The 15457-nt window shown below is 40.2% G+C and overlaps 1 protein-coding gene across 3 annotated transcripts in view; it reads left to right on the plus strand.

The window, feature by feature from the left end:
- Positions 1 to 227: 227 nt before the first annotated feature.
- PAXBP1 (PAX3 and PAX7 binding protein 1) overlaps positions 228 to 15457 on the plus strand; it is a 34876-nt gene continuing 19646 nt past the window's right edge. For 2 of the 3 annotated variants that reach the window (XM_032865425.1, XM_032865427.1), the window contains exons 1-7: positions 228 to 685; positions 2062 to 2190; positions 6647 to 6841; positions 7964 to 8185; positions 9578 to 9681; positions 11208 to 11425; positions 11956 to 12145. In XM_032865425.1, coding sequence (XP_032721316.1) covers positions 328 to 685; positions 2062 to 2190; positions 6647 to 6841; positions 7964 to 8185; positions 9578 to 9681; positions 11208 to 11425; positions 11956 to 12145 — 1416 coding nt within the window. In that variant the 5' untranslated portion in view covers positions 228 to 327. The remainder of the gene's footprint in view (positions 686 to 2061; positions 2191 to 6646; positions 6842 to 7963; positions 8186 to 9577; positions 9682 to 11207; positions 11426 to 11955; positions 12146 to 15457) is intronic. The other variant, XM_032865426.1, reaches the window with a different exon arrangement.

Below are 15457 nucleotides of genomic sequence, written 5' to 3' on the forward strand. Positions count from 1 at the left end.
CGCGGGCCAACCTAGCCTACTCTCTCCTCTCCGTCTCTATGATCCTCTTTGTGACCGGTCGGATAGCACCGGAGTCCCAGAGTTCCGTGCCAACAGTCCTCCACGCCGACAGAGGACAGCGCAAAAAAGTGACGTTCTCGCGAGAGGCACAGAGCTCTCTCCACGTAGTGAGGGTGCGAGCGCATGCGCGCTCGTTGGTGCGCGGTAGACTGAGGGAAGACGGGACCCGGCTGGAGTCCCAGAGTGCGCGCGTGCGCCGTCGCGAGCTTGCCGCCGCCGGGGCCGCGGTGTGGGAGCGGGTGTAAGACCGCCGTGCGAGCCGCGGGAATGTTCCGAAAGGCCCGGCGAGTGAACGTGCGCAAGCGGAATGACTCGGAGGAGGAGGAGCGAGAGCGCGATGAGGAGCAGGAGCCGCCACCGTTGCTGCCGCCGCCGGGCACCGGCGAAGAACCGGGCTCTGGCGGCGGCGGCGGCGGCGGCGGCGACAGGGCCCCTGGGGGGGAGTCGCTGCAGGGCCCCGGGCTGCTGCCGCCTTCCGCGCTGACCCCGGGCTCCGGGGCGGAGGCCGGGGGCTGCTTCCCCGGCGGCACGGAGCCCGGCAATGGGCTGAAGCCGCGCAAGAGGCCGCGAGAGAACAAAGAGGTACCCCGCGCCAGCCTGCTCAGCTTCCAGGACGAGGAGGAAGGTAACCGCCGCGCTTCGGACCCCAGACCCTAGCATCCTTACCCTGGGCCCCCACTTTTAGTCCCTGCATTCCCTGGACGCCCAGCCCCCGCAGCCCGGAACAGAGCCCCTTCGCGCCCGACCTGCTGCACATCTTTTCCCCGCCTCCGGCCTTCTGCTCCTGGCGGAGGACGCGTTCCCGCGCCACCACCAGCCTTTTCTTAACAACCGCCTCCTCCTCACCGTCCTCCTGTGCATTTCCTGCTCTGAGGGCCAGGAGCTCAGATTCGTCGTTCTGAGTTTGTCAAGTGGGAATTCAGTGCCCCCTGTCCTGCTTTTTTCCTGGCGGGTGTGTTTCAGGGTGAACTTGAGTTGGATCCCCTCTCTGCTCTTGGCACGGTCTGAGTCCTCTGCAGGTCACTCTGTCCACGCCTTTGGGGGGATCTGTCCACACATCCTTGACCAAGAAGGCTGGGTTTGTAAATAGGAATCCTAAATCTGGGAACAGAATCCCCGGAGTTGAAGCTCTGGTTGTGAGTGACCTTGGGCCAGTCCCTTGCAAACGCCGAGCCTCAATTTCTCCATGAAAATAAGTAGGGCAATTCATCCAATCGGGTGCGAGAGGCCAGGTTGCAGTGGATTGGGCTTTCTGATATGAGCCTTAAATCTAACTTCCCGACTAGTTGCATGTGTATGTAACCCAATTAAGTGCATGTTACAAAAAAAGAAAGACTTTTGGATAGCTCATTTGTATCTTGATGCAAGATTCTCTCATCTTTCCCGGAAGGTGGGCCTTTCTGTTTCTTTTTGGCCTCTGTTATTTCTTATTTGTTTGAGAGGACACCTCCAGATTTTTTTTTTTTTTTTTTTGGATGATGCAGAAACTATTCGGTAAAGTGTTTGCATTTGACTTTAAAATTTTCAAATCCGAGACGGTGGATACATACCAAAACTTAATTTTGAAAAGTGCTTTGCTCTCAGCTTAGTCTTGAAATAATATATGTCACGTTGTGATGGTTATAGATTTACTCAGACTTGACAGCTCTCTTACCCAGCATCTTTTGACTTTGGATATTTTTTTTCTAAAAGTGATTAAGTGCTTTTTCAGTGATTTTTTTTCTCCTGAGGAAGACAATAGGACATAGGAAAATTTTGTGTAGTCACAAGTGTTAATGCCTTTCAGAAAGTCTCAAATTTGCATTATATAGGTTAATTTATGAAGTGGACAGCTTTTGAGAGTCTGTGACAGATTTGGAATAATTTCAAATTATGTAATGCTTTGGGGTGTATGAGTATCCATTTGGTGAATGCAAAAAGCACGTAAGACCATGTGAAAGTTAGAAGGGAAGATTCTGTCTGAAATGGTTGCTACAGACTTCATTTAATTTCTTTTCCAAGAAAATGAAGAAGTTTTCAAAGTGAAGAAATCAAGTTACAGCAAAAAGATAGTGAAGTTACTTAAGAAAGAATATAAAGAAGATCTTGAAAAATCAAAGATTAAAACAGAACTCAACTCATCAACAGACAGTGAGTACCAAACTAATAGGATTCATTTGAAATAACAAAATGAAAACTCTTTTCACAGGGATTGATTGAATGGATTTGCTGTATATATCATGAACTTGTTCAGTTGATTCTGCTGTTGTCAAAGGTCCAGATTGAGTATTGATAGAGTTTTGTTATTTAATTCTAATACAGTTGTACGGTAAATGCTATTTTTTCTTTCTTTCTTTCTTTTTTTTTTTTTTTGTCAGAGAGAGAGAGAGAGAGAGGGTAAGCATAAGCAGGGGGGAGACGCAGGCTTCCCTGTTGAGCAAGGAGCCTGATGTGGGACCCGATCCCAGGAGCCTGGGATCATGACCTGAGCTGAAGGCAGATGCTTAACCGGCAGCCACCCAGGCATCCCAGTAAATGCATTTTTACAAAAGACAGAGTACTTGCCAACGGAAAGTTTCTGCTGTAACACCTGAATCTTCCTCCAATTTTCCTGCTAGTGTTCAGACTGCTGTTAACCAGAGAAAGGAAGTTTCCCACTTAAGCCTGAGACCCAGATTTATTCCTGTTTAAGATAGTATTGCGTAAGTTCCTGTACTTGGATTTTATAGAGACAGATGTTCAGTTCTTTGGTGGTATTTCCACCGTTAGTTTAATTCTTTCCGAACTTTGAGGAACACCCTTGTTTTTGTTTTAAAGGTTTTATTTCTCAGAGAGAGAGAGCACAAGCAGGCAGAGTGGCAGGTAGAGGCAGAGAGAGAAGTAGGCTCCCTGTGAGCAAGGAGCCTGACGCAGGACTTGAACCCAGGGCCCTGGGATCATGACCTGAGCCGAAGGCAGCTGCTCAACCAACTGAGCCACCCAGGTATCCCCGAACACCCTTGTTTTAATGTTTCTTGATAATACTTTCTCATTCAGCAGCCCTATCAGGTACGTGGATGACGACTCCTCAGTGTGAGGCTCTTGCCTACATTGTACAAACATTTCTCAACACCCTTTCACAACTGAAGCTTAACAGTTTTAAGGAGTTATTTGTCTTGGAGGGAAGTGGTTCCATTATAATATCCTGTGGTCTGAGTTATTCTCATGCAAACGTATTAGGGCAATCTTTTTATTTTGTGGAATTAAGGATAGAATTATTATTCATGGGTTCTCAGCCTCAGGCTTAATGTGAAAAAGTATGTCATTATATCTCAGATTTACAGTCTAATTTTGGAGACAGCATCACTTAAATGTATAATTGGACCCAGTGTTTGGCAAAATGTCCAATGAATGGTTTAAAGAGGAACTGCTTTCTTTTTTTTTCTTTTTTTTTTTTTTTAGAGTCAGGAGAAGGAATGTCGTATACAAAGTAGAATATGAAAGTGGATTTTTTTTTTTTAAGATTTTATTTATTTATTTTTTTTGGCAGAGAGAGATCACAAGTAGGCAGAGAGGCAGGCAGAGAGAGAGAGGAGGAGGAAGCAGGCTCCCTGCCGAGCAGAGAGCCCGATGTAGGACTCGATCCCAGGACCCTGAGATCATGACCCGAGCTGAAGGCGGAGGCTTAACCCACTGAGCCACCCAGGCGCCCCATGAAAGTGGATTTTTGATCACTTAAATTCCAAAAGATGGAAGAGGGAAGATAATGGGTGTATTACCATATTTTAAAGTGACTAAGTTGAGAGCAAGTACATCTGTCAGGTCAAAGTGGATGATTTATAGAGGAAGTAAAGGTTTAGGGTGAAAGGTACATTGTTGACAGATTGTGAAGGATGTTTAGTATCCAGTAAGGGGTTTAGAGTTGCTGTTGGGTTGCTTGCCAAGATGGTGACATGATAAATGCCTTTTGAAACCTTAACCTGGTATTAACATGCAGAATGGATTGGCACAAGGAGAGCTTGGAGGCCTAAAACAGTTTTAAAATCAAGGGCCAGTTTTGATCCATTAATAGTGAGTTTAAAAAGGTCTTAGTTGAGTGACACTGAGGCTTTTCCTGACTCAATGGGAAATTTTGGATGAGTTAAAACTGTTCACTTCTGGGTGTGGGAGAAGAAAGAAAGGATTATTTGAAAGAAAGGATTATTTGAAAAACATTCCAAGGGAAAAATCGGTAGGCTTGATATATATACTTTAGCTGTTGGATTTAAAAGAAACAGTCAGACTTTGAACTTTTGTGACACAGTGACAGAGAAAAATGCTATATTATATATAGAAATAGGGAAGGCAGGTAGGAAGAGGAGTATTTTTAGGGGAACCAATTATTTCAGAGTCTAGGAAACTGCTTTTTTCCCCAAATCTTTAGAAAACCAACTGCATGCAGTATAACAGTGCAGGAAAGGTCAGGAGAAGTGAGAAAGGAGCACTTAGAAATTGAAGCGAGTCTGGAATTTATGAGATCTTCTGTGACCTGTGACCTTTGTCTGTGACAAAGACTTCTACCTTTAATAGTGTACACACAGAGAAGAGGATTTACTAAATAAAATCATAAAGGCCAAAAAAGAGATAGGAAAAGTTTCAAGATGACGATGCTCATTTGTATGAAAAAGTACCAGAAAAGTCAAAAAGAAAGGACCAAGGAGAGGCCATTGGCAGTGTTGCTATTGTTTTCTTTCTGGAGGAGGGTGTCTGGCAGAAGAGACGAGTCCGCTAGGCAAGCTCTATCTGTTTGGATGAAGGAACATCTTTTGCTAAATTGCTCAACAATACTGTATGAATTCGTCGTAGCTTCAGTCATTGGGTTAGCTGGTGTGGGAGCTTGGACTGAGAGAAATCAAAGGCTCTTTGCCCAGGTTGAGGCACAAGTTGGTGAAGTAGAAGGCAGCAGGTCCACACTGTTTTCTCGAAGTTTGTCAGGGAGAGAAGTAGAGGAGAGTCACCAGAGGGACCATTGGGATCAAAGAGAAGTTTTTTAATAAGGAGAAACCCGTGTTTGTAGACAGAAGAAAGACGAGGGAGAGCCTGATCAAGTTTAAGGTAAAGAGAATGTTCATGGGAGTAAGTTTCCTGATTTGGTAGTAGAAGAAATGGAGGGTCCTCTGAGAGCCTAGAGAAAGGTTATTTAGTGTCTTTTTACAAAGACATCTGGAAGGATAATACATGTCCGCTAACAAAAATTCAACTGTAACCATGTTGTGCACTTGTATGGATTTGATCATAAAATGTATTTGCTTGGTCTTTTAAAATACGCAGAAATCATTATCTGAGCGTATATGATCTTTCACAGTTCTGTTAAAAGCCATTGATTTAGTTTGAGTTTAGAGTAGAAGGAAATGGGTTGTTTTTGACTCCCATCTAACCGTATCTGTCTGATAAGGTGAATTTTAAATCTCACAGTGTCAGAATGCACTTCAGAAGGAAGGCTTTGGCTAATGAGGTAGGATGGTAGATGAGGAAACTGGGGAGCCTAAGACATAATGACCTAAATAAATCTTAGTAAAGTATAAAGTGTGTGTGGGGGGAAGTGGTGTTATCCCTTCGATTACTATTGAGGGGAATGGAATATGGTTTGAAAAGAATAGAGAATCTTTGAAACGCTTTTTGGGAGTGGAACATACTAGGGAAACGAGAAGAATATCATATTTAGAATAAACTTGTACTATTTCATTATATTCTTTGTGTCTGTTGTGTGCCAGGTTCAGTGCCCGAGGTGCAAAACACTTTGATTTTCTTGATTTTTGCCTGCAACTGATGGTGCAGTAGGCTTATTTAGTTACAAGGATGTAAAGCTCCGTAAAGTTACAGTGATGCCTCCTGGACCGCAGTGGCAGGAAAGCAGTGTTACAGCTAGTCTTGTGAAAGGCCTCAGAATTAGGGAGCACGCTGTCCATATGGCAGAATATGGCACTCTGCAGCCGCCTTCCGGGTTTACATGTGGTTGTTTTTAGTGCCACCTGGTCTCTGACTTGCCTCGCTGTCTCAGTTCCAGGTTCCCGGAAAGAGAATTAGGTTGTCTCTGTTTTGGTCACAAAACATGCTTGAACATTGAGTCACGGCAGTGGGATCGGAGTTGGATTGTATAAATGTGGCTTTTGGGTCTTACCCCTTCAGGTGGTGGATGACAAATGGTTGTGAATGATGAAGATAATCCTGAAGTATTCATTACAGAGAGGTTTATGTGGTCCATAAACACTGTTCTTGATAGAAAGCTGCTTCAGAGGGGCTTAGAGTTTAATGAAATGCTGATACTAAGTGAAATAATGCTTCAAAGAGGTATGAACAGTTACCAGCGGGAGTTTAGAGGAAGAAACAGTTAATTTTGGTAAATTTAATAAAATTTTGGTAAAATGAACTCAAACCGAAATTGAGCAGAACCTCCAGTGCACCCCTTTGACCCCTGTATTACTTTTACTTCTCAATTAATGCCTATTATTGGATATTTCATTTTCATACATTAGTGGTTTGAGTTTTTTATAAATAAAATAGTTTAAGCTTGGACAAATTAAGCCTATAAACAAATAAAAGAGTGCCTACTTAATCTATACATTCTATTTTAAACATATTTTAATAGCTTTTTTCACAAATGTAGGTGAACCACCTTTGGACAAAACAGGACATGTTAAGGACTCCAGTCAAGAGGATGGGCTGATCATCAGTGAACACGGTGAAGATGAAATGGATATGGAAAGTGAGAAGGAGGAAGAAAAGCCGAAAGCTGGTGGAGCCTTTTCAAACGCTTTATCTTCTTTGAATGTTCTCCGTCCAGGTGTGTATTTGCAGATACTTTTCAGAAATGAAGCCCCCAAGGAGGGGCCAGGTGGAAAGATGGTGAAAGAAGGAATTAGCTAAGTGGCGTTTCATATGACGTTCCTGTTTGAAGCCCAGGTGTTTCCTTTTGCAAATAAAGTGAAAGAACTAGAAACTTCCCACTTTTTCTAGGTTTATTCTCAGGCACTTTTGTTAATCAGAGCAAATGTGGGGCTTCAAGTAAATGGATAAATGGGACTAAAGTTTTTTTTTTTAATGTATTTCAGATTTAGATTTAAACTTAATTTTTAGAAATCTTACTAAAAGCAAAAGTAATTGCTATTAGTGTTATGCCCCCACACTCTTCTTTTACTTCTAAGAAATAGTTTGCAAATCTGTTTACCAGGTGACCAGTTTTCCAATAAAAGTGTGTAGCAGGGGAGGAACAGCGTAGTAAATTAAGATACGTTTACATGATGGGAAGTTCCAAAGCAATTAAAATAACATTAGACAAGTAGCGAGGCATTAATTTTTACTGTAGGTGAAAGGTCAATTCGATTATGTAGGAGGTTGTGTTTTATCTCGTCCATGAATATTGTTAGGCCATTAAAAATTGTATTTGTGCCAAACAACATGGAAAAAACATACTGTGCTTTAATATGAGGCAAAATTAAGTACAGAGTGATGTATTCAGTATGCTTACAGTTGAGTTGAAGATTATTTGCAACAGAAACATGCTATAACGGTTTTTGAAGGTGTGTTCGTGGGCACCTTTTTTATTGTTTGCTTTCTAGTTCAGTTATATGATTTGGTTACTTTTATTTCTGAAAAATGAAAAAAAAGTCACAGTTAAAGTTGCTGTGGTGGATTTTCACTTTCCCTCTTTCTCATACAAATTGCCATTACATATATATATTTTAGTGTCCTTATAGCAACTTCTAGTTTCCATTTAAGCTAAATTAAAAGTAAATTAGTTGGACGACAGGCACAGTTTGGGAAGGGGCCACGAGCAACTAACATTAGACCATCCCTACGACAGGGTTCTCTTGGTGAGATTATTTTACCCTTCATATTTTCAAGAAACTAGAAATGTTATGCCTTAATATCTCCGTCTTTCATAATTCTTGCCATATGTTTCCAGGAGAAATTCCCGATGCAGCTTTTATACATGCTGCAAGGAAGAAGCGCCAAATGGCCCGAGAATTAGGAGATTTCACTCCTCATGATAATGAGCCTGGTAAAGGCCGCCTTGTTAGAGAAGACGAAAATGATGCCAGCGATGATGAAGATGATGATGAGAAGCGCCGCATAGTTTTTTCTGTGAAGGAAAAGTCACAAAGACAAAAAATCGCTGAGGAAATAGGTAACTTGATTTAATAAGATAATAAGCCTGTTGCATTGCTGTTGAATATGATTTGCTATTAAATAGATTCAAACAAAGTACCCACATTTATTTAACTATGTTTAATGTTTGAGGACTGTTTTTGCTTGGGTACAAGTGTCTTACTGGAATTTTTTTAAAGCCAAAGCACGATTATGATAGTGAATGTTTATTGAGCACTTCCTGAGTAGGCAGTGTTGTGTTACGCACTTTACATGCATAAATTTCTGTAATCAGCTTAACATTCTTTAGAGGCTTTCAGGTTTTGTTCTTCCCTTTGTCAATTTGATGTCAAGCTCACAGATTAGGAAACCCTCCTAAAGTTTTTTTGTTTTGTTTTGTTTTTTTAATTTTTTTAATTTATTTTCAGCGTAACAGTATTCATTGTTTTTGCACCACACCCAGTGCTCCATGCAATCCGTGCCCTCTCCAATACCCACCACCTGGTTCCCCCAACCTCCCACCCCCCACCCCTTCAAAACCCTCAGACTGTTTTTCAGAGTCCATAGTCTTTCATGGTTCACCTCCCCTTCCAATTTCCCTCAACTCCCTTCTCCTCTCTAACTCCCCTTGTCTTCCATGCTATTTGTTATGCTCCACAAATAAGTGAAACCATATGATAATTGACTCTCTCTGCTTGACTTATTTCACTCAGCATAATCTCTTCCAGTCCCGTCCACGTTGCTACAAAAGTTGGGTATTCATCCTTTCTGATGGAGGCATAATACTCCATAGTGTATATGGACCACATCTTCCTTATCCATTCGTCCGTTGAAGGGCATCTTGGTTCTTTCCACAGTTTGGCGACCGTGGCCATTGCTGCTATAAACATTGGGGTACAGATGGCCCTTCTTTTCACTACATCTGTATCTTTGGGGTAAATACCCAGTAGTGCAATGGCAGGGTCATAGGGAAGCTCTATTTTTAATTTCTTGAGGAATCTCCACACTGCTCTCCAAAGTGGCTGCACCAACTTGCATTCCCACCAACAGTGGAAGAGGGTTCCCCTTTCTCCACATCCCCTCCAACACACGCTGTTTCCTGTCTTGCTAATTTTGGCCGTTCTAAGTGGTGTAAGGTGGTATCTCAATGTGGTTTTAATTTGAATCTCCCTGATGGCTAGTGATGATGGACATTTTTTCATGTGTCTGAGAGCCATTTTAAGATTATGTAATACTTAGCCTTTTGCTTCAAGGGATACCTTGGCTAAGACAAACAAAGGCAGGAGTATCAAAGGAGAGGAGCTCATGATTGACGTTTTAGGGAGACTGAATGAATACCAGTGGTTTGCTTAATCTTTGCAAAGTGTCAGAATAGCATCTCTTCCCTCCCTGCTTTTCTGATATTTAATTTTCTTCACTGCCATGACTTCAGGCATCGAGGGGAGTGATGATGATGCTTTAGTAACTGGAGAACAAGATGAAGAACTCAGCCGATGGGAACAGGAGCAAATAAGAAAAGGAATTAATATCCCTCAGGTAAGAACTGCAGGATTTCACTTCAAAAATTAAAAAGTAAAGGGAAAACCTTTATTGCCTGTTTTGTTGAGTTAAAAACGTTGAACTGAATCTTTGACATTCATTCAACTAATGTAATTAAGAAAATCATATAAAGTTAAATTCCAATAAGCTTTTAAAAGAAACTGTATTACCTTTTGCTTTTTATAGCCAGAATGATGGAAAAATTGGGACGCCTGGTGGCCTAGAGGATTAAGCCTCTGCCTTCAGCTCAGGTCATGATCTCAAGGTCCCGGGATCCAGCCCTATGTTGGGCTCTCTGCTCAGTGGGGAGCCTGCTTCCTCCTCTCTCTCTGCCTGCCTCTCTGCTACTTGTGATTTCTCTGTCAAATAAATAAATAAAATCTTAAAAAAAATAAAAAAGGAACGATGGAAAGATTTCTGGTTTTATATATCAGTGTTTCTCAGAGTGGCCCTTCAACCACTAGCAGCAGCATCAGCTGGGAGTTTGTTAGAAATGCAAATTCTGGGGCGCCTGGGTGGCTCAGTGGGTTAGAGCCTCTGCTTTCGGCTCAGGTCATGATCCCAGGGTCCTGGGATCGAGCCCCGCATCGGGCTCTCTGCTCAGCGGGGAGCCTGCTTCTTCCTCTCTCTCTGCCTGCCTCTCTGCCTCCTTGTGATCTCTGTCTGTCAAATAAATAAAATCTTTAAAAAAAAAAAAAGAAATGCAAATTCTCACCCTCTTGAGATCAGTGAATGAGAAACTGGGTGGGGGTACACAGCCACCACTCCCAGGTCATCCTGATGCACGCTGAACTTGAGAACCACTGTTCAGATGAAATGTTTCTTTTCTGTAGAGCTTATTATTTCTGACTTTAGAAATTATTTTGTGGAAGATTGAGTTCTCTATGATATGAAAACTGTAGATGAAGAGTCTGTTCCTTAATAGTTACAAAAATTTGCTCTATAGAATTAAGTAGAACAGTGGAAATGTTGCATAAATGTAAACTATTTTTGTTACTGGTGTTTTGACACAGAATTTTGTGCATGTTTGGTTTACGTTAAGAAAATAGGGTACTTAGATGGCATTCTCTAGTCTCTGCTATTTATTCTCTACTTAAAACAAGTCATTTGTTCTCTTCCATTGATAACATGATGGCCTTGGATTATTCTTTATGTCCCTTTCAACTCTAAACTTCTTTGATATTATGTTTTCCTGAAAATTATTAGAAATGAATCTAGTCAGGGTTTTGAAGGGGTGGAGGGTGGGAGGTTGGGGGAGCCAGGTGGTGGGTACTATGGAGGGTACGTATTGCATGGAGCACTGGGTGTGGTGCATAAACAATGAATACTGTTACGCTGAAAAAAAAAAAAATGAATCTAGTCATCCAATTAGAGTTAGCATGTTCATCCGGCCCTACCTTTAATTGATTCTGAAGAGCTCTGCAACTGTTTATTTTAATTAACATAGTATTTGGAAAATGGTATAATTTTTGCTGTTTTTTTTTTTTTTAACCCCAACACATTTATCCCGTTTCTTTTTCTAGGTTCAATCGAGTCAGCCCACTGAAGTGAATATGTACTACCAGAACACTTACCAGACGATGCCTTACGGTTCTTCCTACGGCATTCCTTATAGTTATACTGCCTACGGATCATCTGATGCCAAATCTCAAAAAACAGATAATACAGTCCCTTTCAAAACTCCCAGTAATGAGATGACTCCCGTTACTATTGATTTGGTAAAGAAACAGCTTAAAGACAGGTAGGGCAGATCAACTTCTTAAAGACCTGTCCTCTAGCTTTCTGTTCCCTCAGGCCACATGTAGTCTGGGGTAGCAGATGCAGAATATCGGCAAAGAAGATTCACTGGCCCATCTTCAAAAGCTAAACAGAAGATGACGTCATACTTTGTTCTGCTACCTTCTTGGATTACTTCTGTGGAAGCCTCGAAAAGTTATAAAAAATGCCACTCCATGATCTTGTTGAAGACAGTTCTGAGTTCGTACCTCTTGGACTCTGAAAAGTGTAGTCAAGATATGGGGGGAAAAGCGAAACAGATTTTGGTTAGCACACCAAATAACTTTATATGAAGTCTGTAAACTGCTTTTTTTTTTCTTTTTCTTTTTTTTTTTTTTTTTTGACAAAAAAGCGGTACAGATGAAAAGATGGCACTCCCAAGTATTTTTAAATTCTGATAGTGGAACTAAGTGCATTATTATAATATTGCAAGAGTCCTGACAGCATAGATTTTTGGATGTAAATGTGTTATATTTATCCTTTTGTGTTCTTAAGGTTGGACTCCATGAAAGAACTGCACAAAACAAATCGACAGCAGCATGAGAAACATCTGCAAAGCCGAGTGGACTCTACCAGGGCTATTGAAAGATTAGAAGGGTCTTCTGGGGGTATTGGTGAACGGTATAAATTTTTGCAAGAAATGCGAGGGTATGTCCAAGACTTGCTTGAGTGTTTCAGTGAAAAGGTAAGAATGCAAAAATATTAATCTCTTTGACTAAGGCAAAATTAGGGAGGTCTAGACGACCTTGTTTAGATCTTTTCTGTATTTCTAGGGAAGTGTACACTGAACTCAGCTCTAGAAGTGATGAAAAGCCATGCTTCATTTCCTTCATTAGCGACATTCTATCTTGGGGGTGGCAAAACAGTGCCTTTGCTGAAAACAAAAAAGATAAAGCGTATTTAAATAAGACTTTGGCAAGTTGTGCTTAATATAATGGTAGATTTGGTCTGCCCTGAAATACTGGAATATAAGGGACTCTGGTGGAATTTTCTTTTTTACGGTTTAGGTCTAAACTTATCTTTAAATTGTTTCTACAGATTATTCCAAATAGGCATAAAGTTGCAAAATTTTGTTAGTTTTTTTTTTCTTTTAACTCTAAATAAAGTTGGTCACCATTGCTGCTGAGAGTTTTTAATCTAAATAAGCCTATGCTTCGTCCATTTCAGGAACTATAACATTGGTCATGATTTCTTTGAAGGCCTCATTTCTTCCAAGTTTGCTTTTTGTTTTTTTGTATGCTAGTCACTTGGAATAGTTTTTTGCATTCTACTATACTGGTTATTTGCATTTTTAAAATTAGCTGTACATAGGATCCTCTTCTCAAATGACCTCTTAATTGATTTTTCTTTTTTAAGATAAATGTATTTGGTGCATTGGTTTATTAAGCATTTGTAGACTTAAAGAAAAATTAACATCTTTGAATATCCTGTCTCTAAACTTCCAAGTGACTCAGAATTAGAAGGCACATTTTCCCCTTTTTCTTGGCTGTGTGGGTTAGCATAGAATCTGTAAGCATAGTATGTTTGAAGGAGCATTTTGTCATCTCTTAATCTCATTGATTACTTCAATACCCTAAAGCCAAAGACTCACAAAAGAACACTGCTAGCCTGTCTTCCTCATGGGTCTTGATGGTTCTAGACAGTCTGTGGTCTGATGTAGGCTGAGATAGCATTCACCGGGTCTTATCCGTAGCGTTTATCACATTCTTGTCTTACCACCTGATTTCTGGACAAGCAACTAGAGTCTGAGCAATGATATCCCTTGTGGCAGATCACTGGCTTAGGGTGACAAGTGCAAGGGTGGGAAAGAAACCTAGGTTTGACTCTGCAGGGGACTAGAGTCAAGGTGGGAAGTAGACATAGGTGTCAGAGCTGGTGGTCGTGTCCTTCCTATTAATAAGGTCCTTTTGAGCCCAGCGGAAATGGTGGGAGTCTAATAACTTTTTGTAGCTGGAGAAAGGATCTTTGTCTTAAACCATACTTTGTAAGTGAGGTTTGTCCCTGTGGAGTTTTTTCCTGGAAGTATAAGAGCCTCTGCTTTAGAACTTTGTCAACTTAAATACTTGTAACTTTAAGCTTAACTCTTTAAAATTGATGGTAATGTGATCAACTAGATTATGTCATTCTTGAACTAAAGAGACTACTAGGACGCCTAGTTCATATAATTTTTTAGTTGCTGTTTTAGAAATAAGTAATATATACTCTATTGATCACGATCAGTTACCATGTTCCTAGAGAAATCACTTCAGATGTGCTAATGTGGTTTCAGAGTCACTTACAGGGTAGATAATCCTTTCTTTTAAGGATGAGTATTTTATTTCATTTTGACATTTTCATATGCATTGACTTTTATTAAGAGACTGCTTCTAAGTTAATACTGTCATATATTGTCGCCTTGGAAATATTCAGGAATAATTAGATACATTTGAATATTCATTTTATACTATAAAAATTTGTTAAGACCATAGAAAGATAACTTCTTTGTTTTTTACTCTTTTGTTATGAAAGTTTAAGTAGTTTTGAATTTAGATTTTTTTAATTATTTAAAGATCATTTTAACTTTCCATTGTTTTGTTTCCCTGTAGTCAATCTTCCTCCTTGTGTTTGTCACCTTAAATTTGGTCTTGAAGTAAAATTAGTCAAGAACAGTTTTGAGTTTGGAGAGGGTAAAGAAATTGTCATGGTGCATACTCTTGAGACAAAATCAGTACTGTTAAAAAACATGAAAGAGAGCTGAAAAATGTATTTGAAGGTTTTTATTCTCAGAATTTTCTCAGCTTTGTTGAAAGGCATTCCAGTTACCTAAACAGAAAATTTACATTATCAGAATTTTTAACTATAAATCGAATAACTCTGTCTGATGCAACCTTAGGTGTGTAGCTCTCACAGTAGAGGAATGTTAATAATCTCCAGGACTGAAAGAATGCACCTTAGATATATAGGTACATTTACTTTTCATCCTGTGTGGTGTGAAAAAAATAAGGGGGTGGAGATGTGTAAGTCCCGTAATACAGCACTAAATGCTTAAAAAAAAAAAAATCACTCATTGTAAATTTTAAAGATAGAGCCTGTGGGCCCAGCTGTCTAAGATAATCAGTGCAGATTTGGGGACATTGTTGCCCATGGTGTGGCATATTAGAGATTAACTCCATCAGTTTGATCTTTCTGTGAAGATTTGCTACTTTTTCAACAGAATCATGCAAGTGTATAAAATTGCTTTTATTACAGACATCTTTGAATTCCACCTACCTTTTTTTATTTTCCATTTGCAGTCTGTTCAGTTCAGGAAGCTGCTATAACACTTGGTGCCAGTGTTCCCAAACTCTAAATAATGTGTTTTCCATTTGCACTAACCATCAGGAAACTAGAATTTCTGGTTTCCTCAGGTATGTGTAGTGGTTGTTAGTGTTTTGTGAAAGTTTCATAGCATTTGGTTTATAAGATAAGATATTGATAAAGTTTTCTGTTTTTGTTTTTGTTTTTATCTTTTTAAGTGAGGTTTCCTTCTATAGCTTTTGTACTCTGTATGAACCGAGGGAATGCTTAGCTGTGGGTATTAACCTGGAAAAATTCATTGACTTCATAAACTGATAACTCATGTGATGAATTTTATTATTTCATTACAAAGTATGGAAAAATTTAAATATTTACTAGCTTTCTGAGTTTGAGATACTGATATTAGGTTAGTGAAAGCTGGAAATGTTGCCTCACTACTGTAGTGAATGCAGTTCACATTTAAGAATGTGTAGTAAAGCTACAGTGTAGTGTGACATTCCTACGTTACTGTTAAGGTACTTGGCACATACGTGTGGCAGAGCAGTTTAAGTGTCCAGAATTGGGCAGTTAGCAGACTCGCATTCTTACCTGCTCATGGAGCCCTTGCCTTTTTTTTGGTACTGCACAGCAATAATGGTTTATTTTAAGCTACAAAAATTCTGAGGTAGATCATGCTGCTGGAAAACTAAAAATGGACTTTAAAAGACTTGCAAGTACTTTA

The sequence above is a fragment of the Lontra canadensis genome, unplaced genomic scaffold, assembly GCF_010015895.1.
Source record: "Lontra canadensis isolate GAN:19392208 unplaced genomic scaffold, GSC_riverotter_1.0 scaffold29, whole genome shotgun sequence".
Classification (NCBI taxonomy): domain Eukaryota; kingdom Metazoa; phylum Chordata; class Mammalia; order Carnivora; family Mustelidae; genus Lontra; species Lontra canadensis.